General features: G+C 46.0%; 1 protein-coding gene across 2 annotated transcripts in view; it reads right to left on the bottom strand.

Moving 5' to 3' along the window:
* Positions 1-27,658, bottom strand: part of LOC140428329 (uncharacterized) — a 199,923-nt gene that overhangs the window by 61,454 nt on the left and 110,811 nt on the right. For both annotated transcript variants that reach the window (XM_072514684.1, XM_072514683.1), the window contains exons 9-11: positions 25,393-25,504; positions 3,394-3,484; positions 1,073-1,159 (exon numbers count right to left, since the gene is read on the bottom strand). In XM_072514684.1, coding sequence (XP_072370785.1) covers positions 1,073-1,159; positions 3,394-3,484; positions 25,393-25,504 — 290 coding nt within the window. The remainder of the gene's footprint in view (positions 1-1,072; positions 1,160-3,393; positions 3,485-25,392; positions 25,505-27,658) is intronic.

Raw genomic sequence — 27,658 nt, 5'->3', positions numbered from 1 at the left:
ACCACCAATACCAAGGAACCCTTCACCACACAACATCACAGACCTCCCTCCTGGCAGTGCCTAGGCAGTGTCTGGCAGGCAAATATCTGAGAAATGCCAGGGTATTGCCCAGGCATGACCCTCTCCCCCGTGGGGGCTGTACTCATCTCTGCACCTCTGGTGGGTTCTGCTATCCAGGTGCATATCGTGGGGGACCAGACGTGATTCACATCAGTGTGCCCTTATACCCACATGAATGGACAATTTATTGTGGGGTGGGGGGGGAAACTATCAGGCATAAACACCTGATAATGGCATTTAAATTGATGCAAATGGGGATCCCAAATTTTAAAGACGAGGTTCCTGTTACATCATTGGTGGGTGGCGGGGACAATCGCAACGGGAAATCCCGCCAATGTATGGGCCATTTTTGGATGCCCGCATGGTTCTCCGACTCCCCCTATGTCATTACTGCACCCCCCAAAAACAGGAGCAGAAATTACCTCCCAAGGTCTTCTTACACATTAAGGGTAGGTGCATGTTCTAAAGGAATGGCACCCACCCTAAAGACGTGGTGCGATTTTGATACAACTCACTGCTACTCTGTGAAAGGGGGCCATAAGTTGATGTGAGCGAAGATTCCTGCTTTCAAAAGGCTCTACTTCTGCTGCTCTCTCACTGATGCACCCCAATTTCCAATGCCATTTGACCTCTCAGGAATGAATTGCCATTGGAATGGAATATTGTGGGGCCGACACGTGAGGCCCTGAAGAATAAATAAGTTGCTTCTTGTGGACGAACTCCCCGCTGATCTTAACAGTGGTGTGTCTAGTGGGATTTGAAAGGCACCCACCAAAAACGTGGCGCTGGGGCAAAAGGGAGGGATGAGCATCCAAGAAAAATGATTATCGTTTCCAGCCCTCTGTTTGTGGATCACCTGTTTGTGGTTTTGTCCCATAAAGGAATGGAACTTCTCAGCTCCTGTCTTCATCCTAGTTGCATGTGTCAGTCTTTTCTAATAGTGCAAATAAAGAGGAAACCTTCTCTACCATGTGAATGTTTTCTGTTCTTACCATTTCCCAACAGTACTTACTGGTTGGAGGTCACTAACAGTTTCTGGAAGTTCCCGTATGCTTAGGATGAGATCCAGTCTGTGACTCAGAAAGGAAATGTTGCACATCTGTAGAGTAACAGAGCGAGCATAATATCATTAATGATGCCTTTAATGTAACATTTTCTCATTTCAGTCGTTAGTTCAAAAACCATTAAAAATGCAACTTCACTATTCCTGATATCATTAAAATCAGACTCATCTTGTATTGCATAGAGTATAATTTACACAACACAATAAATTGATATTGTGATATCAAGCCAGAAGCATATTCTTTTAGTCATAAAAGTCTGGTCCATGGTGTGTCAGCCAATCTCAGCTGGTCTGTTAAAATTGGTGTGACACACAAGGCTAGATAGTTATCAGCCAATATCTCCGCTCCAGATCCTTATCCGGCCACCTTTGTATGAAAGCATACGTGTGTGGACACAGGATGAAGGCCAGGTCAGACCTCTTTTGTACTTCCCACAAATCCTGTTTCCGGGACTTATACTTGAAGAACAGGGGACTGGATTCTCTGTTTTTGGGACTATGTCCCCACGCCGTCATAAAAACAGTGGACTTTCATGCCAGAAAAACTGTCGTGAAAGGACCATATATTCCTAGCCCTGCAGTGGGCTAGCAGGGACCCGGCGTAAAACTAGCAACTTTTGCTGCAGATACGGGCCCCCGCACTTCCAGGTCAGAGGCCGCGCATTCACACAGCGTCGGCCTCCAGCGGCTGTGCCGTACTCCATGGCAGACTCAGACAGCGGAGCTGGACATTAAAAATAGACCCCACTGATCGTCCGCGCGCCCGACCCTGACAGTCCGCCCAAACATTGCCCGGCCGCATATAAGCCCCCCCTACCCTCCGATCGGCCCGTCCCCGACCAGCAGGACGATATTAGATCCACGCCGTCGGGCTTCGGCCGGTCGGGGGCGGAGAGGGCCTCCAGCATTGGCCGCAGGTAGGTGATATGTGGGGATTGAGGGAACCGGCGCCGGTCCCGATTTCATGAGCCGTAATGGATTCTCCGCTCCAGCCGCAATTTTGGCGTCGGGGTGTGGAGAATCCAGCCCCGACACTTTGGTGAGAGAAATCAGTAGCTAGCAAACCTAGAAATGTACTCATCCCTGAACCCATTCTTGTGAACCTTTTCTGCATTCTTTCTACTGCCTTCGCACATTTCGCAATGTACGATACCCAGAACCTGGATACACCAATCTAGCTGAGGTTGAACTAACTGTTTATATAGGTTTGTTGTGACTTCCTTGATTTTGTACTCTAAACCCCATTTATAAAGGACAGGGTCCCATAAAATTTATTAACTGGTTTCTCCACCTATCGTGCCAACATATGGCCCTTTTAGCCACTTTGGCTATTTCATAAGATCACAGGTAATCTTCTCCTTCAACTCCATTTTGTCACACTATCCTCATATTCCTCGATCGTCTGAGAGTCTAATAGTCTATGGATCTCTGTCTTGAACATATTCAATAACTAAGCACTCACAGCATCTGGGGTAGAGAATTTTCAAGATTCACAATCCTCTGAATGAAAAGATTCCTCCTTATCTCAGTCTAAAATGATTGCGCCTTTAACCTGAGGCTAGAACCCCAAGGTGCAGATTCTCTATTTAGGAGGGAACTGCCTCTCAGAATCTGCCCTGTCAAGCTCTTTCAAACGTTTAAATATTTCAATGAGATTGCTTCCCATTCTCCTAAACTCCAGGGAATATTGGCTCACTCTACTCAATCTCTACTCATAAGACAACTCTTTCATCCCAGGACGTCTCTGAGTAATATTGCTTTACTTGACCTCACACACTTAAATACGTCACAGAAAAGGAATCTAGCAGCTTTCTAGCTACTGAGAATAGCATCTGGATTGAGAACTTAGTGGTTATGTTATAACATGTGCCTCAAGCTTACATTGTAAGCAATCAGAGCATTGCAAAATATGACAAAGGTAACACAGCCAATCCAGACTGTTCCTTCCAACAGCTCAGGTACTCAGGGATTCCACAAAATTGACTAAAGAAGGAGAATGACTGCAAATAAAACTTTGAATAGAAACCTTCTGAAGCTTCTTTTTGGTGCCTTTCAAATAGCAATCGAGCAACAACTCTGGAAGCTCATGTCATTGTTATGACTGGACACTTTGCATAAATGATGCAGCCCACTGCCCCCAACAAAACTTGGAATCAATGTTCCAAAAAGCATGTCTATCCTTTTTATAATCTATGATCATTTCATAATTAAATATTCGTTCAGAAACATAGTCCATGCTGAGAAGCACAAGGTTAAGCAAGACTACTTACCTCCATCATATATTGGTCAACAACATGGAGGTCAGCCTGAGAGCCTTTATACGTTTTGTACTTTTCAATGTCATTCAGTGTGGGAACATATCTGACAATTTATAAAACATGCACACAAGTTATATTTCTAAAATGTAATTTATTAACCTGCACATAATAAACAAAATCAAGCTTCCAGCAGATATAAAAATGATTGAAAATGCACTCTAGGAGGCACTCCGATACCCGAGCATTAAATTAATTTCCACATGGGTATTAATTTCCCTTACATGTACAGAAATTACTCAGTGAATTAAAAGGCAATAAACCAGTCATGGAATTTTGAGTCCATCATTTCAGCTGACATAATACTGATGACCGCATGATTGAGAGGCTGAAGGAAAACCAGTTTTGTGCTGAAGAATCTACATTACCTTCTGATAAACCATCAAGATTTCACTCTCATGCCTGATTGTGCCATGGCATTTGTTAACATTTTGAACATTGTAAAGCTTAGGAAAGCACGGACAGTTTTATTGCTAAAAATGAAATGAGGTAATTAGAATCCACTCAGCATTCTTCTCTCTCTGGTCTAACTGGCTAAGGCTAACCTTTGATAATCCACTGCACAATCCATAGTCAAAGAGTGTTCTACTGTTGGGGGACATGCTCAAATGCATTTATCCATTTCATTCTGTGGAGTCTCCTTGGTATTCATCCATCTCTCAGACAGAGGTGATGTCTTTGTGTTCGGATAGGTAAAGAAGCATAATACAACTTCAGTCATAGAGGATGTCAATATTGACTTTGTTTAGGGCTATGATCAGGTTTTGTGTAGTTTTAGAATTTACAGTGTAGAAGGAGGCCATTCTGCCCATCGAGTCTGCCCCGGCCCTTGGAAAGAGTATCCTACTTAAACCCACGCCTCCACCCTATCCCCGTAACCCCACCTAACCTTTTGGACACTGAGGGACAATTTAGCATGACCAATCCACCTAACCTGCACTTCTTTGGACTATGGGAGGAAAGTGGAGAACCTGGAATAAACCCACGCAGACACGGGGAGAAAGTGCAAACTATACCCACACAGTCACCCAAGGCCGGAATTGAATCTGGAACTCTGGAGCTGTGAGGCAGCAGGGCTAACCACTGTGCCACCGTGGAAAGGAAAATGGGGGTTAAGAAAAGGACTTCTGATGCATGAGTTCCCGATAGCAAATTATATCATCCTGTATTGACTGCATGTATCTCAGACAGAAAGCCTTGTTTTTCTTTTCCAACTTTGGAGAGAGTACGGCAAAGGTGAAGATGTACAACTTTTGTTTGAGTCTTGCAGTTGGTCACAATCATTTTCTTTGTTTGGAAACTGTGGGAGGGATCTACCGGTTACGTTGCACCTGAAAAGCAATACGCGACCTGTAGATGCCGGGAGATTCCACATCCAAGATCTACCCTGCTCTCCACCCCTCACGTGATCTAGCGCGCTCTATTGAGATGTCCTGATGTGAATCCCGCCCATTGTGGGCAGGATCACTTTCTAGTAAATCTGCATATTAGAGGGAAATAGCTAGTCACACTCTAAAATGTGTTTCCGAGATCTAACCAAGGCATGGGATCAAACTCCCTTACATTGGAAACCTTGGGTAGGTGCTGTTTAGTGCAGGTCTCCATAAACAGGGACCAGATGGAATGGCACTTGTGGGGGTCTCCCAGGGGATTGAAGGCCTTCAGGTGCATGCCTACTGGGCACCCTGGCATTCGGACAGTGACACCTGGGTGCCAGACTGGCACTACCATCTGATGGGCACTGCCAGGGTGCCAGGCTGGCACTGTTAAGGTGCCAAGCTGGCATTTTTTTTACACGGTGGTGATCAGGTTGGGGTGTGCCCTGCAGTGGTATAGGGGGTGGGTACATGGGGGCCAGGGGAACTCCTTATAGTGAGCTGGGGCTTTGGTGGCGTGTGAGGGTTATGTTGTGAGCTCGGGAGAACGGGATGCCATTTTCTGTCGCTGCATTGAGGAGTTCAGGCAGCGGAGCTCGTCAGTGCAGAAAAAGGGACTAAATGCGGCCTTGTCGGTGATGGGTGTTAGATAGCGGGGTGTTTCTCGGCACTCCAGTGCCAGGAAACACCTGGCTAATCTCGCAAGCTATGGGACTCTGTCCCCATTCGAATAGATTGCGCCCTAAGTTTGAAAAATCCTAAAATTCTGTATCTTCCTTAATAATGATACTAAAATCATATTTTTGCAGCGGCATGGACAAGCTGGGCCGAAGGGCCTGTTTCCATGCTGTAAACATCTATGACTATAATTTGAATTTCAGATTTGGAGGAACACGGACTCAAGGCAGACTGTGTTTTCTTGGCCTGCAACAGGCTACAGCTTTGCATTGCTACTCTGCATTCTGAGGTTGGAGATGTGCACCAGGGATGGAGTGATCAATGATTTTTGGATCCTGATTTTGAGTCGGATCCCCTATACATTCTGCAGCTTTTCTGAGAGCCATAACTGCCTTTTGTGATGATGCTGTTCGTTGCCTTATTTTTTATTTATTTATGCAACAGCCAGCAGCTGGCAGGAGTGGCTTCTTCGTGATGTTTCGCTGAACGTGAAGTCACCAGAAGCTCATTTTCTCAGACAGTTTCCTTCTATATCCACTGCGCTGTTATTTGTGCAGTAGATACATTCAGTAAACCTGCCAGATAGGATTTGCATCTGAAAAGCTGGCTGATCTGATTACCTATAAGCCAAGTCTCAAGTGAGTTATACTTTATGTCATGAGCGTAATATAAATCATATCCCGTGGGCCCTCATAATGTATTCAATTTACATCATACATTAAAAATTAATTAGATAGAGAGCCAAAAAGGATGGATTTAATAGTACACTATATTCCTTTGTGCACTGGAATTGGAAGCAGTATGAGTGCTAATTAGTCTTTCATTGTGCAATGGATGTTCAGATTCATTGTGCTTCGATCATTCTTTTCAAACTACGTTGAAAGGAAAAACAATCACAAGAATTTGAATGTTTTCCCTGCAAAATATGTAAATAGGAATATTTGTTAAAAAAAAACACTGCAAAAACCAAACAGGTTAGACGCTCCTCCATTCAGGTAGTTTAATGGAAGAGTAGATGCTTAACTGAGGTAGAAAAAGTGGCAACTGGTGTACATGCTGACCAATGCTGCTCCTCAACAAAAGAAGTTAAAAATGCCTGCAAAATAACAATGGAAATGGGCCCTATTTACATTGTGATCAAGAATGAGGAGCTAATGTTGTAGCTGCAAAGTTACGCTGAAATGTAGTTATTCCATAGAAATGTAAATATGCCCTGATTGAGGGTTACAGGTAGGAAGTGTTTTGAGGAATAATGCTTGGCCCTATTTTTTTTAAAAACCAGAAGCATGGGTTTAACAGCTGTTGCTGGACATTTTATGGAGAAGTGTGAGAAGATGGGATCCACGAGCAGATAAGCCATTGGAGGTTTATGAGTTATAATAGACATCACCCCAGGCGGGAGGCCTCTCGCAATAGTCAGCTACCCGATGATTAAAACATGCAATAAAAAGAGGCAGAAGTTCACGTGGGAGATTGTAATCAAGCTGTGAAATCTAGTCCCTGAGGACCTCTGGAGACAGTAAAATAACTAACTGCATTGCCAGTGGTGATGGAGGCCATCACTACAATCAATTTTAATGTCAAATGGACCTTCCAGGCACATAGACACAGGAGAATCACACATTCCCAGTTGCAGACCAGAAGCGGATCAATTTCTGCATGTAGAAATACAGATAGGTGATGCCACAAATGTTGGCACAATTCTTTTTCTTTGGACAGACTCAAATCGCAGAATTTGTACCAGTTTGCTTTTCGTTTTGTGGTGCATATTTTTAATTTTTAAAATAAATTTAGAGTACCCAATTCATTTTTTCCAATTAAGGGGCAATTTAGCATGTTCAATCCACCTACCTTGCACATCTTTGGGTTGTGGGGGCGAAACCCACGCAAACACGGGGAGAATGTGCAAACTCCGCACGGACAGTGACCCAGAGCCGGGATCGAACCTGGGACCTCAGCGCCGTGAGATTGCAGTGCTACCACTGCGCCACTGTGCTGCTCTGGTGCAGATTTTTATTTGACAACTAACAGCACCTTGAGCATAGATTTGGTAGATTGCAGTAACACGACACAGGCTGATTTACTTATTCAATCGATCTACTGTTCAGAGGCCTCCAATGCGGTTGTACTGATGTTGCTACGTGGCACACAGCAGTACGCATCTGAATGTGAGACTCACCCAAATTATCCAGATATTTTCAAATGTCAGTGTAAGGAGTCTCGGTACTCCTCAGTGCACTCTTCCTTCTATAACATCCAGCATTTGAACAAAGATCTAATAAAGTCCATATTCCTCAACAATTAAGTGGCACGAAGCAACAGGCTGAAACACCACTTGACTCCTTGCAAACCATCACCATTTTATCGCTTCCTACTCAGTATTTAATGTTTCAGTTTGTGCTTTGGCATACATAGCAGTATCAACAGCTTTCGTATTGTGTACTTCTGATCATGTCTGCTTCAACTGTGGGTGATCATTTTTCCTTGAGTAAGTATATAATGATTGACTGTTTGAAGATAAAAGATGGAATATTGCGGACAGGTAAGAACCTTTGTCATATTGGTTCTGCAATGCCATTATCGCAGAAGTCTTTCATCAATGGTTTGCACTGTGGTGGTCAACTCTGTGTTAACATAGGCCAGTGAGCTGAGAAGCATGGTTCTGGTATGGCAGTCACTGTTACATTTTGTTGCAGAGAAAGACAGTGGACTGAGAAGGTGCACAATTCACTGGCCTTTTCTTTGGACCCTTTTCTTGTCCAGTTGAGTATTTTTGTTTCTGCTCACCTCTTCCAACGAGCCTCCAGATGTCACCTCACCACCATCAGTGAACGTCTTCAAGTTACCAGTGTCAATGGTTCATATCTTGCTTGCAGGTGGATGTCCTTGTAGTGAATGTATGGGACGCCCAGGAGGTTGGGACCCAATGACCAGTTCACCGTACAGAAGATGTTTGAGAAAGAGCTGTAATCCATCTGATGAACATGGCAAAATTAATGCAGACGTCAGTGGCTTGACAATGTGTGTATGGTGGTGGAATCAGAATGCTCCAATTAGCATTGCAGCTCCGAATGAGACAACATTGAGTACCTCAATGAGCACACAGGAAGATATCAAAGAAAGCAGAGAGGGAAGCTGTAAGCTTATTTAACAGGGAGTCAAGCCTGGGATGGTGGCAAGAAAGCAGAAAGCTCAAAGAGTACTCAGGATTTGGGTAGGAAATTGCGAGGGCAGAGGACCTGAACATGAAAAAGTGAAAGGAGGCAAGATAATAGATGGGCATCCAGGAGGGGTAGAAAGGAGATAAGTTAAAAGAAAGAGCAAAAGTGGAAATAGATTGATGGGCTTAAGTATGGAGTGGCAGGGAAAATGTGCACGCTAATGAAAACAGAGAGTGCACCTTACATAGGTCTACAGTTACAAAGAAATTAGGATAGAAGAAAACAAGATACTAAACGGTCAAAAATAAATAAATCGTAATAAGCGAAAGAAATCCAGATTTAAAGTAAGAGAGGCCCATAGGGAGGGCTGGAATCAACATTACACTTCAAACAAACTCTGGAGTTCAAGTCTTGAAGAATGCACTGATGGAGGCTTTTACACGGGAATGATGATACCAGAGACAGGCAGACCACGTTGGTATATTGGGGACATCAAATCATCCAAAAGCAGTATATGGCCTCTCTTCTGAAAGAGGGGGTATCAGCTGTGGCTCAATTGGTAGCACTCTCGCCCTTGAGTCAGGACAGTTTGGGTTTAAGTTCCACTCCAAAGGTCTAGGCTGATATACCTCAGTGCAGCACATGGCTAGGTACAGCCTGAAGCTGAAAAACTAGTCAAACCAGGAGCTAGGTGCAGGCTAATCAGGGGACTGAAACCGCTCAGTCACAGCAGTGATGGGGGAAAAGACAGACTGATGAAGATGCCTTAAATATTTTGAAAGAACCGCAAACCAGAGGCAGAAGTTAGGGCTCACGATATTAACCAGGGGAGTTCAGAGCTGAACTGTTCTCTTCATGTCGAGGAGATTGAAGCCAAGCTTGAAAGATCTCAATCTATTCATATCTACAGGTTGCAGATAAAAAAAACAGTCAATATTGGATTGATGTAGAGTCCTACTTTTTTCTGAAGTAGTCCAGTGCCAAAACATAGTCCAGGTGCCCAGTGAAGTCCAGAAATTAGAGAAAATCTACAACCAGATCTTTTCCACATCTTTACCAGAGATCACAAGGTAGGCTGGGGCCATGGAGCTGGCTTTAACCAGTCAGGCGAACAGTTAACTGTAAATTTGGGTTAAAATGCAGCCACTGTTATAATCATGGGAATGTAATCAGCAGAAGTGAGAATTTGAGAGGAGACCTCCCCCTCTACAAACCCGCAACAACTCCCAGAGTGACCAACCATCCCGGATTTTCCGGGACTTTCCTGTAACATGGGCAGCACGGTAGCATTGTGGATAGCACAATTGCTTCACAGCTCCAGGGTCCCAGGTTTGATTCCGGCTTGGGTCACTGTCTGTGCAGAATCTGCACACCCTCCCCGTGTGTGCGTGGGTTTCTTCCGGGTGCTCCGGTTTCCTCCCACAGTCCAAAGATGTGCAGGTTAGATGGATTGGCCACGATAAATTGCCTTTAGTGTCCAAAATTGCCCTTAGTGTTGGGTGGGGTTACTGGGTTATGGGGGTAGGGTGGAGGTGTTGACCTTGGGTAGGGTGCTCTTTCGAAGAGCTGGTGCAGACTCGATGGGCCAAATGGCCTCCTTCTGCACTGTAAATTCTATGATAATCTATGGTAATTCAGCCTTTACATGCTGTAACCGGATAGCCAACAGCTTAACACCCACAAAGTATGATGGGAAAAGTAACCAATTTTGCACAGGCACAGGGACTGTGAAAGAGCTACGGCAGCAGTTTAACAAACCAGCCTCTTGAATAAGCAGTGTGTGATAAGGTGTATAATAATAATCTTTTTATTGTCACAAGTAGACTTACATTAACACTGCAATGAAGTTACTGTGAAAAGTCCCTAGTTGGCACATTCTGGCACCTGTTCTGGTACACAGAGGGAGAATTCAGAATTCTCAGCTGGTACAGGAATTGAACACGTGCTGTTGGCCTTGTTCTGCATCACAAACCAGCTGTCAAGCTCACTGAGCTAAACCAGCCCCTGTTCGGGGCAGCTCGGCGAATACAGCTGAGAAGAAGAACAAGGCAGCAGATGGATCTGGTTTTAACTAATAATGGGCAAACCGGACGACCCCAGGTCATGGGTATACGTGACTAACAACTTTCTCGATGCTGGAAAAAAAACAGATAAAAAGGGGAGGCTAGAAGCCTCCGTGGCGAGACCTGCAGGAACAACTATTGTGAACGGAAGCCTCAAGTCTGAGACTCAGAAAAGAAGTCCAACTTAGTAGGGAGACTGATCACCTCACCTTGCAATGGGTAGTATTTGAGTGTAAGCCGCGAGTCTTGTGGTTCATTGTGATAAGTAATCAATACTTTAACAAGTAGAATAAAGATCATTTCAGTGTTTATCTAAGGTTTTAACATTAATAAGGATTCAGTTGTATGGAATACCTTGTGTAAGTACTTCTTTGTCCGCCACATCAGTTGATACCTCAGTCTGAGGGCAACAATGCTGCAGGCAGCACGGTAGCACAAGTGATAGCACTGGGGCTTCAAAGCGCCAGGATCCCAGGTTCAATTCCCCGCTGGGTCACTGTCTGTGCGGAGTTTGCACGTTCTCCCAGTGTCTGCGTGGGTTTGCTCCGGGCGCTCCGGTTTCCTCCCACAATCCAAAGACATGCAGGTTAGGTGGATTGGCCATGATAAATTGCCCTTAGCGACCAAAAAAGGTTAGGGGTTATTGGGTTATGGGGATAGGGTGGAAGTGAGGGCTTAAGAGGGTTGGTACAGGCTTGATGGGCTGAATGGCCTCCTTCCGCACTGTATGTTCTATGTTCTATCCCAGGTCAGGCCTTCCTGGAACATGTTTTGTCCTTGATTCCGATGTCTCGCATATTAGGGCACTGCAGATTCGCGGCCCATGTTTGGGGTTGTCCTGTGGGTTTCCGGGGAGTGGATTCAGCTGGTTGCGGAATTGGGGCAGGTGGTTCAATCCCCCTCCCACTCTCTGTTTCATCACATCTCCCCCGCCCCCGCCCCCCGCACTCACCCTCTCCAGCAAACCCCCCACTTACTCCCAAGACTTTACCTGCACCCACACATGCATCAAAGTGTCCTCCATTTTTCTCAAGCAAAGTTGGTCACCCTGACAACACCCCAACTGTGGGACTGGGCTGCTCACTGGAATCAGCCGCCCAATGGCAGGCCGGCGGACCATGGAAGCTAGAGGGTCCATACCGCAATGATATGGATAACGCCGGCGATGAAAAGCTATAACCATGTCCAAAACAAATTCTGTGGAGGCTTTCCCTTCCGCATCTGTAGGCCGACTGGCTTTTGACCACTTTAATTGCTTTGTTGACTTCCCTGCGGTCAACTGAGTGTCACGCTCGGCTTTCTGCCTCAGCAGCGTTCACCTCTCCCTCGGGGCTGCCAGCTGTCCTTTGCTGTCCTCTGACTGGACCTTCCACCTCAGAAAATTTCCCACTCAGTATGGCTGTCGTTTAAACTCACTTTGCAGAAATGTGGGAAACAGTGAAAAGAAAAGTTTTCAGGGTTGGAATTTACCTTTGGAGTCAGGATCCTGGTGTCAGGATCAAATCCCCCACAGTAGGGAATAGTTAGCAACAATGATTCATGTAGGATTGTCCAATTAGTGTCCACCATTCAATTAAGGAAGGGGGAGCTAATAGGAGCCCCTCCGAAATGACACATCAGCAGTCCCCCACTGACCACAGTTGAAGGTGCTGATTCCTATGTGGAGAGAGGATGCCCCAAATGGAGGCCATGATGTAGAGATGCCGGCGTTGGACTGGGGTGAGCACAGCAAAAAGCCTTACAACACCAGGTTAAAGTTCCACAGGTTTGTTTCAAACACTAGCTTTCGGAGCACTGCTCCTTCCTCAGGTGAATGAAGAGGTATGTTCCAGAAACATATATACAGACAAAGTCAAAGATGCAAGACAATACTTTGAATGTGAGCATTTGCAGGTAATTAAGTCTTTACAGATCCAGAGATAGGGGTAACCCCAGGTTAAAGAGGTGTGAATTGTCCCAAGCCAGGACAGTTGCTTGGATTTCGCAAGCCCAGGCCAGATGGTGGGGGATGAATGGAATGCAACATGAATCCAAAATCTCGGTTGAGGCCGTACTCATGTCTGCGGAACTTGGCTGTAAGTTTCTGCTCGGCGATTGTGTTGTCACGCCTCCTGAAGGCCGCCTTGGAGAACGCTTACCCGGAGATCAGAGGCTGAATGCCCTTGACTGCTGAAGTGTTCCCCGACCGGAAGGGAACATTCCTGCTTGGCGATTGTCGCGCGATGTCCATTCATCCGTTGTCGCAGCGTCTGCATGGTCTCGCCAATGTACCACGCTTCGGGACATCCTTCCTGCAGTGTATGAGGTAGACAATGTTGGGCGAGTCGCACGAGTATGTACCGCGTACCTGATGGGTGGTGTTCGCACGTGTAATGGTGGTACCCATGTCAATGGTCTGGCATGTCTTGCAGAGATTGCCATGGCAGGGTTGTGTGGTGTCGTGGTCGCTGTTCTGAAGGCTGGGTAGTTTGCTGCAAACAATGGTTTGTTTGAGGTTGCACGGTTGTTTGAAGGCAAGTAGTGGGGGTGTGGGGATGACCTTGGCAAGATGTTCATCTTCATCGATAATGTATTGAAGGCTGCGAAGAAGATGTCGTAGTTTCTCCGCTCCGGGAAGTACTGGATGATGAAGGGTACTCTGTCGGTTGTGTCCCGTGTTTGTCTTCTGAGGAGGTCGGTGCGGTTTTTTGCTGTGGCACGTTGGAACTGTCGATTGATGAGTCGAGCGCCATACCCCGTTCATACGAGGGCATTTTTCAGTGTCTGTAGATGTCTGTTACGCTCCTCCTCGTCTGAGCAGATCCTGTGTATACGGAGGGCTTGTCCATAAGGGATGGCTTCTTTAATTTGTTTAGGGTGGAAGCTGGAGAAGTGGAGAATCATGAGGTTATCCGTAGGCTTGCGGTAAAGCGAAGTGCTGAGGTGACCGTCCTTGATGGAGATGAGTGTGCCCAAGAATGCAACCGATTTTGGACAGTAGTCCATGGTGAGTCTGATGGTGGGATGGAACTTATTGATGTCATCGTGTAGTCATTTCAGTGATTCTTCGCCATGGGTCCAAAGGAAAAAAATGTCATCAATGTATCTGGTGCATAACGTCTGTTGAAGGTCCTGTGCGGTGAGGAGGTCTTGTTCAAACTCGTGCATGAAGATGTTGGCATACTGAGGTGCGAATGTGGTCCCCATGGCTGTTCAGTGCGTCCGGATGAAGGTGAAGACGTTGTGATCTCGAATGAAGTGGATGAGTTGCAGAATTGCGTCTGGAGATTGGCATTTGTCGGTGTTGAGTACTGAGGCTGTTGCAGCAATGCCGTCGTCATGGGGGATGCTGGTGTAGAGTGCCAAGATGTCCATTGTGACGAGGAATGTTCCAGGTTCAACTGGTCCATGGGTGCTGAGTTTCTGTAGGAAGTCCGTTGTGTCGCGACAGAAGCTGGGCGTTCCTTGTACGATGGGTTTCAAGATGTCCTCGATATAGCCAGAGAGGTTCTCACACAGGGTCCCATAGCCTCATACAATAGGATGGCCTGGTGTGTTGGCCTTGTGTATTTTCGGGAGGCAGTAGAGTTCTCCAATGCGGGGAGTACCTGAGATGAGAGCACGTAGGGTGCTCTGAAGATCTGGATCCAAGGTCTTGATCAGTCTGTTGAGTTGGCGGGTGTGTTCCTTGGTCGGATCTGCGGGTAACTGTCTGTAGTGTTCTTGGTTGTTGAGTTGTCAGTACACTTCTTTGCAGTAGTCCATTCTGTTCAGTATGACGGTGGCCCCTCCTTTGTCTGTTGGTTTCATGACGATGTTGCGGTTGGTCTTGAGAGCACGGATGGCATTGCGTTGTGCTTGAGTGACGTTCGGGGCTGTCTTGTGAATGCGACTGATGAATCTGGCATTGATGCGACTCCTGACGGCTTGAGCACACATGTCGAGTGTAGGGCAGCGGCCTTCCGGAGGGGTCCAATTCGACTCTTTCCTCCTCGGTTGCCGCACCGCAGATCAAATGGAGACTGTAGTGATATCATGGTTGTGCTGTAATTCACCGACTGACCGATAGGAGACTCACTCGTACATAAGTGAATGTAAAGTCAGCTGACCAGACACTGGCTGGAGGAAGTAAAAGAGAGAGCTTGCATGTGCATATTTTGCTGTTGTTCATCTGTTGTCTTGTGTAGTTTACCCCCAATTAATGTTAATAAATTGTTTATAACTTTAACTAAAAGTGTTCTTGTAATAAATCAGGCCATCCAACAAGAACATTACAAAGGCACCCTCTGAGGATTAGCAAATAAAATTTACATTGGTGAAGGCTATAGCCATCTTTCTAGCAGCTGTGGTGATATGCATCACTGTAAGTACACAAAGGGTTAATGTACATACACTACACCTAGCTAGACACTAGAGGGAACACCAGAGACAGGACACACAAACAGTCAACCAATAGGTCAGTAAGTTGGGCATGACCAATGGGCAGTCACGATACACACAGAGGTGACACTTCCACAGGAGGGCATTACACCAACCCATATATAAGGACACTGCACACATGATCTTCCTCTTTCCAGTGGAGACACTCGGTGAGTACAGACACAGGGTTGATTGAACATCACACCCACCACGTGGATTGTAGCAGACTGGTTAGTTAGCCTGAGTAGCTATAGCAGGATTAACAGTAGCGTTGAATCCATGTAGGAGAATTGTTAATAGTTCAATAAACGTGTTGAAGCTGCCTCCAAGTCTGAACCTTCCTTTGTCAGAGTGCACATCAAGGAAGCAGTTTATGCTACGTCAAGAGCATAACAAAACATGATTCCAGCAGTGTACGGTTAAATCCATATAGTTTCAACTCGGCGAACAGTGACAACCAGCAACAATAGCCAGGCAAGATGATGTTCGCGATTCCGATTCCACAGCAGCTCCAGTACCAAGGCAATCTCAGTGAACACTGGCGTTGGTTCCGGCAGAGATTCGAGGTCTACCTGGTAGCGTGCAACCTAGATGGCATGGCGGATGCAGAGAAAATAAAGCTTCTACTTACCATCGCAGGTCCAGAAGCAGCTGAAATCTTCCAGACCTTCAAATACTCGAAGGGGCAAAACAAGAGCGACTTCCAGGAAGTCCTGGACAAATTCCAAGAATTCTGCGAGGAAAATACAAGGAACAAAGGTAAAAGAGGCGCCAAAACTCACCACGAGGAACGAACGGCAGTTTTGAATTGCAGCCATCTTGGATAAGGTGCTGCACATGCGCAGTTGCACGAAGAGCGAACAGAACGGGAAGGTCCATTTGCGCATGCGCAATTGCGAAAAAGGCCCCAAATAAAGGAACAGCGATCTGCGCATGCGCAATCGCATCCTACGCACTATGTCACAAGCGTCATGACGTCAGAGGCCCCGAACCATGCCCACCTAAAGGGGAAATGTCCCAAAACACAAAAAAAAACTTTAAAACCGTAAAATCCGAGTCTTTCACCTGGAACGACAGTACAATGCCTGAAGTTCGACCAGTAGCTGAAAGTAACCTCCGCAGAACCCCGCAACAGTTAGCATCGCCCAAAGAGATGATACAGTCCTTGAAGACGATGACTCAGACCTTGAATTCTTCTTTGGACATCGCGAACCCAATGCCAGCTCCGACACAAAACGTGATGATATGGTCTTGGAAGACAACAACTCAGACGAACCTTTCACCTTGGGAGGCTACCCCAGTACCAATCCAAACCGCAACTAGACGTGTTACACATTGACGACCCCGACAACGAGTTCTTCGGATTTGAGGATCTTCAGCCCAGCAGATATGACATCCCGACTCGTGAGTGCAGGATGATGCTGCGGCCTGACACCAAGAGACAGAGAGCGGTACAAGTCCACAGAGAGCGGCCTGCTTCCACACAGAGAGTGGTCCAAGCACCACAAAGGGGCCCAGCCTCCACACAGAAAGCGATGAAATACTCCACAGCGAGCTCATGGACAGACTCCACGATAGAAGCAACGCAAGACTCCACAGCACAGTCCTTGCATGAACAAGAAGTGACATGAGTGACACAAGCCTTCACAGAGAGCTCATGGACAGACTCCACGATGGAAGCAATGCAAGACTCCAGAGCGCAGTCCTTGCATGAACAAGAAGTGATGACAGTTCCCACAGAGAGACCAATGCACGATTCCACACAAGGAATGCTGCAAGACTCCACAGAGGGAGTGACACAAGCCTCCACAGCGAGCTCGTGGACAGCCTCCACAATAGAAGCAATGCAAGACTCCACACGCAGTCCTTGCATGAACAAGACCATGAGGGTCTAGCAACCTCCTCTGAGCAACCAGCAGCAGACAATGCAAGTCTGCCACGCTCAAGTGAACAACAGAAAGACTATGACAGTCTGCCACGCTCAAGTGTACAGCAAGCAGACTATGACAGTCCACACAGATTGTTTGAGCCATCAGAAGAAGACTCTGACCATCTACCCAGCTCAAGTGAAAGACTAGAAGACACTGAGGCTCTACACACTGTATGTGAGACAAGTGACGACGGCATCCCACTTCCCATACCAGATGTGCAACATAACAGACCTCAGCTAGAATGTACAGAGGCACTCGACACTCACAGTGAGACTACTGATGACTCTGGTGACTCCACGTTACTTCAAATCCCATTCACTCGAGCCTCTCCGCAAGCAAATGCATTCCTGAATGTTTTGACTCTGGACGTGAAGCATCAAGAAACCTCAGAAGATGCAAGTGAACCTGAAATGACTCTGGATGGGGAGCATCAAGAAATCTCAGCAGACTCAAGTGAACCTGCCATGACTCCGGATGGGGAGCATCAAGAAACCAAAGCTGATTCAGGTGAACCAGAAAGGGCTCCAGACGAGGAGCATCGACAAACCAAAACTGACTCAGGTGAAACAGACCAGACTCCAGATGGGGAGCATCGTCAAGCCAAAGCAGATTCAAGTAAGCCGGACATGACTCCAGACGGCGAGCGCCGCAAACTCAGTGACGGCACGCTCAAGGAGTCAGCAGATGCCACAAAGCACGCTAACACGAGTAACTGTGTGAAGGACTCGTATTATCCACAGAGTGTGGTCCTTGAGCGCAGCAAACACGGCAACAAAACCAACCACCACAACAACAACATCAAAGACAATAGCAAGAAGCGCACCAAAGGCAACAACAAGCACGACAAAAACAACACCAATGGCACTATGACTGGTACGACATGGTACAACTCTACAAATGAGGGACACTGTTACTGCTCAGCTCAGTACAATGACATGCCATGGCAGGACGATGCATCTTACTAATTCAAGTTTGCTGCACTACCAACAGGCAACCTGGCTTTCAGGACAGATGCCGTCAAGAATTGCCGCCACAAGCATCGAAAAAAAAAAGAGTCCAAATCCGACAACGAAGTGATTTGACCACTTCTTGGTTCCTTCAGCACAGGGACACTGATGGCATTTACAATGCAATGCCACCATCAACATCACCAACTCACCAACCAAACAAGAAAGTCACTCGACCATAATAATTAATAAACTTTGGACTCCTGCACATGATTTGGACTTATATGTTTAATGATCACTGTTATCATAACTTGTACAGAGTATCACTCATCTACCTAGTTTGTTCAATTTTCTTTAACACTGTACAGAAAATATGTAACACGAAAAAAGGGGAGATGTGGTGATATACATCACTGTAAGTACACAAAGGGTTAATGTACATGCACTACACCTAGCTAGACACTAGAGGGAACACCAGAGACATGACACACAAACAGTCAACCAATAGGTCAGTAAGATAGGACACGACCAATGGGCAGTCACGATACACACAGAGGTGACTCTGCCACAGGAGGGCATTACACCAACCCATATAAAAGGACACAGCACTCATGGTCAGTCTCTTTCCAGTGGAGACTCTCAGTGAGCACACTCACAGGGCTGATTGACACACATCACTCCCATCACGTGGATTGTAGCAGAATGGTTAGTCAGTCTGAGTAGCTATAGCAGGATTCACAATAACGTCGAATCCAAGTAAGAGAATTGATAACAGTTGAATAAACGTGTTGAAGCTATCTCCAAGTTTGAACCTTCCTTTGTGCACATCAAGGAAGCAGCTTATGCCACATCAAGAGCATAACAAAACAGCAGCCATTACAAGAAAGGAGTTAAGGCAGTGATATAATGTAAAACGAGGTGATAAAATGAGGTACACCAAAATGAATTCTTATTCAGTGGCCACATTTGTGGCCCCATGGCCATGGCGGGGGCAGGGAGTGGGTGCAGGGTGCTCCACACCCTGTGACTTACGCATTGGGGGATGCCATATTTAACTGACTATGTTGGCGGCGTCCATCCAACAACTGTAAAATTCTAGTTGGCATGGATAAGGGGCTTATTATGTGAATTAATTGGCTACCCTCCACTTGCAGGCTGGTAGGCATTTCGCACCCTGGGCCCAGCCCTTTTCGAAATGACTCCAAGTGTGATCTGTCATGTTAATCTCGCTGACCAGATGTGGAACGTTCTGGGCCCATCTGCTTCAGATCTCAACCCTCAAATATCCCACCCCACATGTCACAATTGTAACATCAGCTCTAGTTAATGCTTTGCTCTATTTGAACAATATTATGCAATAAGTACATTTCTTACTTAGAAAAAGACTGGCAGGGCTATAGTCATAGGGGATTCAATCGTAAGGGGAGTAGACAGGCGTTTCTGTGGTCGAAAACGAGACTCCCGAATGGTATGTTGCCTCCCGGGTGCATGGGTCAGGGTTGTCTCAGATTGGCTGCAGGACATACAGAAGGGGGAGGGTGAACAGCCAGTTGTTGTGGTGCACATAGGCACCAACGATATAGGTAAAAAACAGGATGAGGTCCTACAATCAGAATTTAGGGAGTTAGGAGATAAGTTAAAAAGTAGGACCTCAAAGGTAGTAATCTCAGGATTGCTACCAGTGCCACGAGTCAGTCAGAGTAGAAATTCAAGAATAGTCAGAATGAATACGTGGCTTGAGAAATGGTGCAGGAGGGAGGGGTTCGGATTTTTGGGACATTGGAACCGGTTCTGGGGGCGGTGGGACCATTACAAATCGAATGGTCTACACCTGGGCAGGACTGGAACCAATGTCCTAGGGGGAGCTTTTGCTAACACTGTTGGGGAGATTTTAAACTAATGTGGCAGGGGGATGGGAACCAGATTAGGAAGTTAGAGGTCAGTAAAGAGGCAGCAACTAAAGCCAGTAAGGTACTAGATAATAAACTCAATGTGACTAAGGAGAAGAGTAGACAGGGAAGAGATGATGAACGCAAAGGGACAGGTGGTCTGAGGTGCATTTGTTTCAATGCGAGAAGTGTAGCAAGTAAGGCAGATGAATTAGGGCTTGGATTAGTACCTGGGAATATGATGTTATTGGTATTACGGAGACTTGTTTGAGGGAAGGGCAAGACTGGCAACTAAATATCCCAAGGTATAGATGCCTCAGGAGGGATAGAGAGGGAAGTAAAAGGGTTGGAGTTGCATTACTGGTCAGAGGTGGTATCACAGCTATGATTAAGGAGGGCAAGATGGAGGATTCGAGCACTGAGGCAATATGGGTAGAGCTAAGAAATATGAAGGGTGCACTAACATTGTTGGGACTTTACTACAGGCCTCCCAAAGGCAAGCGTGAAGTAGAGGTACAAATATGTAGACAGATTATTAAAAAATGTAGGAGCAGTAGGGTGGTCGTGATGGGAGATTTTAACTTTCCCAACATTGAATGGGACTCATGTAGTGTTGGAGGCGTAGATGGAGCAGAATTTGTAAGGAGCATCCAGGAGAGTTTTTTAGAGCAGTATGTAAATAGTCCAACTCGGGAAGGGGCCATACTGGTATTGGGGAATGATCCCAGCCAGGTGGTTGAAGTTTCAGTCGGTGATTACTTTGGGAATAGCGATCACAATTCCGTAAGTTTTAGAATACTCATGGACAAAGACGAGAGTGGTCCTAAAGAAAGAGTGCTAAATTGGGGAAAGGCCAAGTATAACAAAATTCGGCAGGAGCTAGGGAATGTGGATTGGGAGCAGCTGTTTAAGGGTAAATCCACATTTGAAATGTGGGAGTCTTTTAAGGAAAGGTTGATTAGAGTGCAGGACAGACATGTCCCTGTGAAAATGATGGATAGAAATGGCAAGATTAGGGAACCATGGATGACGGTGGAATTGTGAGACTAGCAAAGATGAAAAAGGAAGCATACATAAGATCTAGGCGACTTAAATCTGATGAAGCTTTGGAGGAATATTGGGAAAGTAGGACAAATCTCAAACGTGCAATAAAGAGGGCTAAAAGGGGTCATGAAATATCTTTGGCTAACAGGGTTAAGGAAAATCCCAAAGCCTTTTATTCGTATATAAGGAGCAAGAGGGTAACTCGAGAAAGGATTGACCCACTCAAAGACAAAAGAGGGAATTTATGCGTCGAGTCAGAGGAAATGGGTGAGATTCTTAATGAGTACTTTGCATCGGTATTCACCAAGGAGAGGGACATGACGGATGTTGAGGCTAAGGATGGATGTTTAAATACTCTAGGTCAAGTCGGCATAAGGAAGGGGGAAGTTTTGGGTATTCTAAAAGGCATTAAGGTGGACAAGTCCCCAGGTCCGGATGGGATCTATCCCAGGTTACTGAGGGAAGCGAGGGAAGAAATAGCTGGGGCCTTAACAGATATCTTTGCAGCATCCTTGAGCACGGGTGAGGTCCCGGAGGACTGGAGAATTGCTAATGTTGTCCCTTTGTTTAAGAAGGGTAGCAGGGATAATCCAGGGAATTATAGACCTGTGAGCTTGGCGTCAGTGGTAGGCAAACTGTTGGAGAAGATACTGAGGGATAGGATCTATTCACATTTCGAAGAAAATAGACTTATCAGTGATAGGCAGCATGGTTTTGTGCAGGGAAGGTCATGTCTTACAAACTTAATAGAATTCTTTGAGGAAGTGACAACGTTAATTGGTGAGGGAAGGGCTGTAGATGTCATATACATGGACTTCAGTAAGGCGTTTGATAAAGTTTCCCATGTTAGGTTGATGGAAAAGGTGAAGTTGTATGGGGTTCAGGGTGTACTAGCTAGATGGATAAAGAACTGGCTGGGCAACAGGAGACAGAGAGTAGTGGTGGAAGGGAGTGTCTCAAAATGGAGAAAGGTGACTAGTGGTGTTCCAAAGGGATCCGTGCTCGGACCACTGTTGTTGGTGATATACATAAATGATCTGGACAAAGGTATAGGTGGTTTGATTAGCAAGTTTGCAGATGATACTAAGATTGGTGGAGTTGCAGATAGCGAGGAGGACTGTCAGCGAATACAGCCAAATATAAATAGTTTGGAGAGTTGGGCAGAGAAATGGTAGATGGAGTTCAATCCAGGCAAATGGGAGGTGATGCATTTTGGAAGATCTAATTCAAGAGCAGACTATACGGTCAATGGAAGAGTCCTGGGGAAAATTGGTGTACAGAGAGATCTGGGAGTTCAGGTCCATTGTACCCTAAAGGTGGCAACGCAGGTCGATAGAGTGGTCAAGAAGGCATACAGCATGCTTGCCTTCATCGGACGGGGTATTGAGTACAAAAGTCGGCAGGTCATGTTACAGTCGCATAGGACTTTGGTTAGGCCACATTTGGAATACTGCATGCAGTTCTGGTCGCCACATTACCAGAAGGATGTGGATGCTTTAGAGAGGGTGCAGAGGAGGTTTACCAGGGTGTTGCCTGGTATGGAGGGTGCTAGCTATGATGAAAGGTTGTGTAGATTAGGATTGTTTTCGTTGGAAAGACGGAGGTTGAGGGGGGACCTGGTTGAGGTCTACAAAATTATGAGAGGTATGGACAGGGTGGATAGTACAAGCATTTCCCAAGAGTGGGGGTATCAATTACAAGGGATCACGATTTCAAGGTGAGAGGGGGAAAGTTTAAGGGAGATGTGGGTGGAAAGTTTTTTACGCAGAGGGTGGTGGGTGCCTGAAACGCTTTGCCAGCGGAGGTGGTATAGGCGGGCACAATAGCATCATTTAAGATGCATCTAGACAGATATATGAACGGACGGGGAACAGAGGGAAGTAGATCCTTGGAAAATAGGTGACAGGTTTAGATAAAGGATCTGCATCGGCGCAGGCTGGGAGGGCCGAAGGGCCTGTTCCTGTGCTGTAATTTTCTTTGTTCCCTTTGTTCTTTGTTCATTACATTAGGGTCCAGCTGTGAAAGCAGAATAGTTGAGGCACTGGGTTTGAAACTCAGAGGCTTAGGGTTCAAATTCAATCAAGACAAACTACAAAACTGAATTCCATATTTCTGGGCCGGAACCAAAAAATAACCCCAAAAGTTTCCAGTTTATTGCAAAAATGCAACTGGTTTATTTGGTAATTCTTTCATTGTTCAGGTAAACAAGCTCATCACCAGTATTCCCTCTCATCTGCTCAGGTATATGGTCACAAATTAATCTGGGGCTTCCCGCACAAGCTGGCCACATACAACCATCATGCACAATCGCACAGCAATCTTAAAAGGTGAGCATAGTGTAACCAACAGTTTTTCGACAGGAAAGATAACCTAGACGACAGGGTATGCCATCTCTACGCAGTTGGGTAATGATGTGACTCTGGTCCCATCTAATATGGTTGACTCTTTTGGCTGAATCACCGATCTTGGAAACTTTTCAGCCAGTGGTGCCAGATCCTATGCAACACTGTGAAGGATGTTCTTGCTCTAGAGGGAGTGCAGCAAAGGTTTACCAGACTGATTCCTGGGATGGCGGGCCTGACATATGAGGAAAGAATCAGTTAGCGTTGTATTCACTGGAGTTCAGAAGAATATGGGGGGACCTCACAGAAACCTATAAAATTCGATTCCCGCTTGGGTCACTGTCTATGTAGAGTCTGCACGTTCTCCCCGTGTATGCGTGGGTTTCCTCCGGGTGCTCCGGTTTCCTCTCACAGTCCAAAGATGTGCAGGTTAGGTGGATTGGCCATGCTAAATTACCCTTAGGTTAGATGGGGTTGCTGGGTTATGGGGATAGGGTGGAGGTGTGGGCTTAAATAGGATGCTCTTTCCAAGAGAGCCGGTGCAGACACGATGGGCCGAATGGCCTCCTTTTGCACTGTAAATTCTATGATTCTATGACTAGACAGGGTAGATGCAAGAAGGACGTTCCCAGTGGTGGGGGGTGTCCAGAACCAGGGGTCACAGTCTGAGGATACGGGGTAGACCATTTAGAACAAAGATGAGAGAAATGTCTTCACCCAGAGAGTAGTGAGCCTGTGGAATTTGTTTCTACAGAAAGTAGCTGAGGCCAAAACTTTGTGCTTTTGATTCTCCGTTCCTGCGTCTAAGTGCTGATGGCAACGGAGGATCCGTGGAGTTCCACGCCGGAAATATCAGCGCCAGACCCGCACCGATTCCGCTTACGGTGAGGGGCTAGTACCGGTGCCACATGAAACACTCATGGAATACGCGAAAAATGGTGGGAGAATCACCAGGTCTGTGCTGGGCACGCGCAGGTCTGACAAGCTGCAGCCGCGCGAAGACTTAGACCCCCCACACACGCACTGATCGCACCCGAAAAGATGGCGCCGGTTGTGCTGGACCGCATACCCATCCATCCCGACCCCACAACCCACTTCCCGAATGCACCCCAGCCCTGGCAGAAGCCCCCCTGCCAGTGGCACGACTGTCGGCGAAGCATGGCAGTGCTGGACACTGTCCGTACGCTCTCTCTCTCTCTCTGCAGCCACCACGCCAGGCCCACGACTGTTGAGACCACACATGGTCCGCACCGTTGTGAACTCGGCTCATCTGAGGTGGAGCATCGTGGGTGGGCCCGATAGTGAGATGCGAACGCTGTTGCAACTACACGCGTCGAGCATTGCAATGATGCCTATTTGGAGGGGACGGAGGATCACGATTTGGCGCCAGACTGGCAGCTGCCGCGATTTCGGCGTCGGGAGCTATTCTGCACCCAATCTCCGCTCCCGATTTCGCCGTTGGGCAATGGAGAATCCCGCCCTTTATGTTTTCAAAAAGCAGTTAGATATAGCATTTGGATCTCGAAGGGCCGAATGGCTTCCCCCTGCTTCTATGTTTCTATGTAAGATTGTGTTGCTCTTATAAAATTGTAGCTAAGTGACTTTTTAACAACCTCTATTGTATTCCCCCCACTGCTGGGCGTCTTGCTGTCCTGCCGTCAGGGAAAATGCAAGGAGACGGAAAACGATTGGGATTTTGGTTGTTTTTTTCCAATTCCCCTCCCCACACCCTCATCCAAATCCACCATCAAATCCAAGACCTTCGGAAACTTCCCCCCCTTACTATTCCTACGGGGTGGAGCTTAACAACCACGTTTGCCAATCTTCCTCACACTCTAAGAACAAACAAACAGAAAATCTACTGCAAGCAAGACATTGTAAGGCAAAATAAGTCAAGTAACAGTGATTAGGTAGCTCAAGTGTGAGATTTAAAATAATGTAGATTGTTGAAAGAAGGTTTAAGTGGGATATGCATTAAAACTCTTTTTCAGGATCTGCTAATATACTGGTTTTCTAACCAGTATGAGGAAATTTCATCACTTGCAATTGTAGTCTTACAGCTCCCTCTCTCACATTATTTCCAAATAGCGAAAATCACTATATATCTCCCAATCAGAAAGCTTACCTCCGTAAAGAAGCAATCTGCTCATTTGACAATCCACCATTTTCTTCTTGTATTATGAGCAATTTCCCCCTCAGTTCAGACACTTTGACAGGAAAGCTTCTCAGAAAAATGTCTTAAAAATGGAAGAAAACAGGATTTAAAACCACTGACTGTCCATAATTTATGAAACCCAATTTCATTAGGACAGTCCTACAAAATCTGTTTTCCAGTTATTTTCCAGTGTAATGGCATTCACCTTCTATGATTTGTGCCATTTCACTGTAACATTAATTTTATCTTTTTTACTCTAATCAATCTATTCTTATCCTTGCTGCACCCAAGAAAATTTGTTTTTACATTGTGCTCTTCTTTATCCTGCAGTGTTGCCACCATTCAAGGTGCATGGACATTTCTGTTGTTTGTGATTCACGCAAGGTTTAAATATGCAGAAAGCTCCACTTAAACTTTCCACTTGAATTGTGCGTAATAGAGAAATTTCCATGTATCAACAAGTTACAAATGAATTGTGAGTGTAAAATCATTGCTTCTGGCTCTCACCGTGTAATTTAAAGGTACAGAAGATGTCAAAAATAGATAATGATGGGCTGGAAAAACATATTGATGAGTTTTTGTTTAACCCCCTCGCCAATTAAAGGCCCAAGTGGCTGCATGTAGGGTTGTCAAAGCCAACATTTAACATAAATCAAGCCTGCAAGTGCCACCAACTAATGAACAATCATTTGCTCAGAATCTGTGACCACCAGGTACAGCATAGCATAGATGCACTTATAGGATGTTACGCAAGCATGTGAGAGGGAAAGGGATAGAAGGATAAGCTGATAGGGTTAGATGTAGTCGAGTGGGAGGAGGCTTTTGTGATCAGGAATATATTGGCATGGACCAGTTGGATGAATGGCCTGTTTCTGTGTTCTGCACTCATTGCCTCTCAATGATGGTGCCGAGGTCAGTTAATCCTCCATGCTATGGTCAATGACTGGATTACTCACTTCATGAAAAAAGAGATCTACAAGTAAAATCTAAAGCAATAATAATAGATAACACACAAGTTGTTTTCTTAAATTTTACCCATTACTCCACTCATAACAGTCCCTTTATAAGTGAAGGATCCAGGAGTGGGAGGTGCAGACAATACTAATCACTGGGTCCTGTATGTCTTCATTTCAGCGTTTCACCTTTTTAAAAAAATTCATGTTTAATGTTGGGCCAAAGTAGATCTCAGGCAGCTGCTGCTGGGTTGCCTGTTGAAGGGGGAATGAGAGAACCACAGGGAGTCTGATTTCTTTCTGGAGGGCTGGCAAAAGGGGTTTATGTGTTGGGTGTTCTGGATCACATACAGGTCACCAACACTTGAAGTAGTACAACACTATTTTATTAAAAGGTTAACTATTGAAACAGACTTGAACTGTGGGTAAATACGATACTAGCTTTAACTAAAGACCTTTGCCTTGTCCTAACCAGTTGATGCACTCAGCACATGGTGAATGTCTGTGTTGCAGGTTGTGAGATCTGTGTTCCTAGCTCGCTGCTACTCGAATGAGCGGGAACTCTGATGCGTCCTGTCTTTATAGTGCGTGTGCTCTCACTGGTGATTGGCTGCGGTGTTGTGTATGTTGATTGGTCCCACTGTGTGTCCATCAGTGTGTGTGTCTGCACCATGAGATACTGGTGTATATTATGACATCCCCCCTTTTATATAAAAAAATGTGCCTGCATGACAATAAATAGTGTGTGGTAAATGTTTGACTACGTCTGTACGAAATATTTACAGGACTATGTACATAAAACTAAGCTATTTACATGGGAAGGTGCCTGGTGCAGAAAAAACAGTGTGTCACACAAATAACGAGATGAACACTACATACAAACCACTTGAACGATTAAACGGACGAACAGAACAGACCAGAGAGTCCATTAGTGCACAAAATTCACAAATTAAGTCTCTGAGGTGGGCGATAAATTCTGGTTGACCGCCTCAAGGGTGGGTCGGGAGCCGCCGCCTGAGGAGCGGGCTGGACTGTGTCAGAGTGAGGAGGATGCAGAGTAACCGGAATCTCCACATAGTCCAGGTCAGGGACAACAGGAGGGCGTGGCACTGGCGGAGGATCACGTAGCGAGCGTGGAACGAGACGAAGGGCACGTCAATTATGGCGTCGAATGGAACTATCCGGTAGACGAACCAGGAACGAGCGGGGAGCCACCTGCCGAAGAACCACAGCAGTTGCAGACCAGCCACCATCGGGAAGATGGATGCGGACATTGTCATCTG

The sequence above is a fragment of the Scyliorhinus torazame genome, chromosome 8, assembly GCF_047496885.1.
Source record: "Scyliorhinus torazame isolate Kashiwa2021f chromosome 8, sScyTor2.1, whole genome shotgun sequence".
Taxonomy (NCBI): Eukaryota; Metazoa; Chordata; class Chondrichthyes; order Carcharhiniformes; family Scyliorhinidae; genus Scyliorhinus; species Scyliorhinus torazame.
The sequence above is the reverse complement of the archived record's forward strand: the minus strand, read 5'-3'. Positions and strand labels throughout refer to the sequence as shown.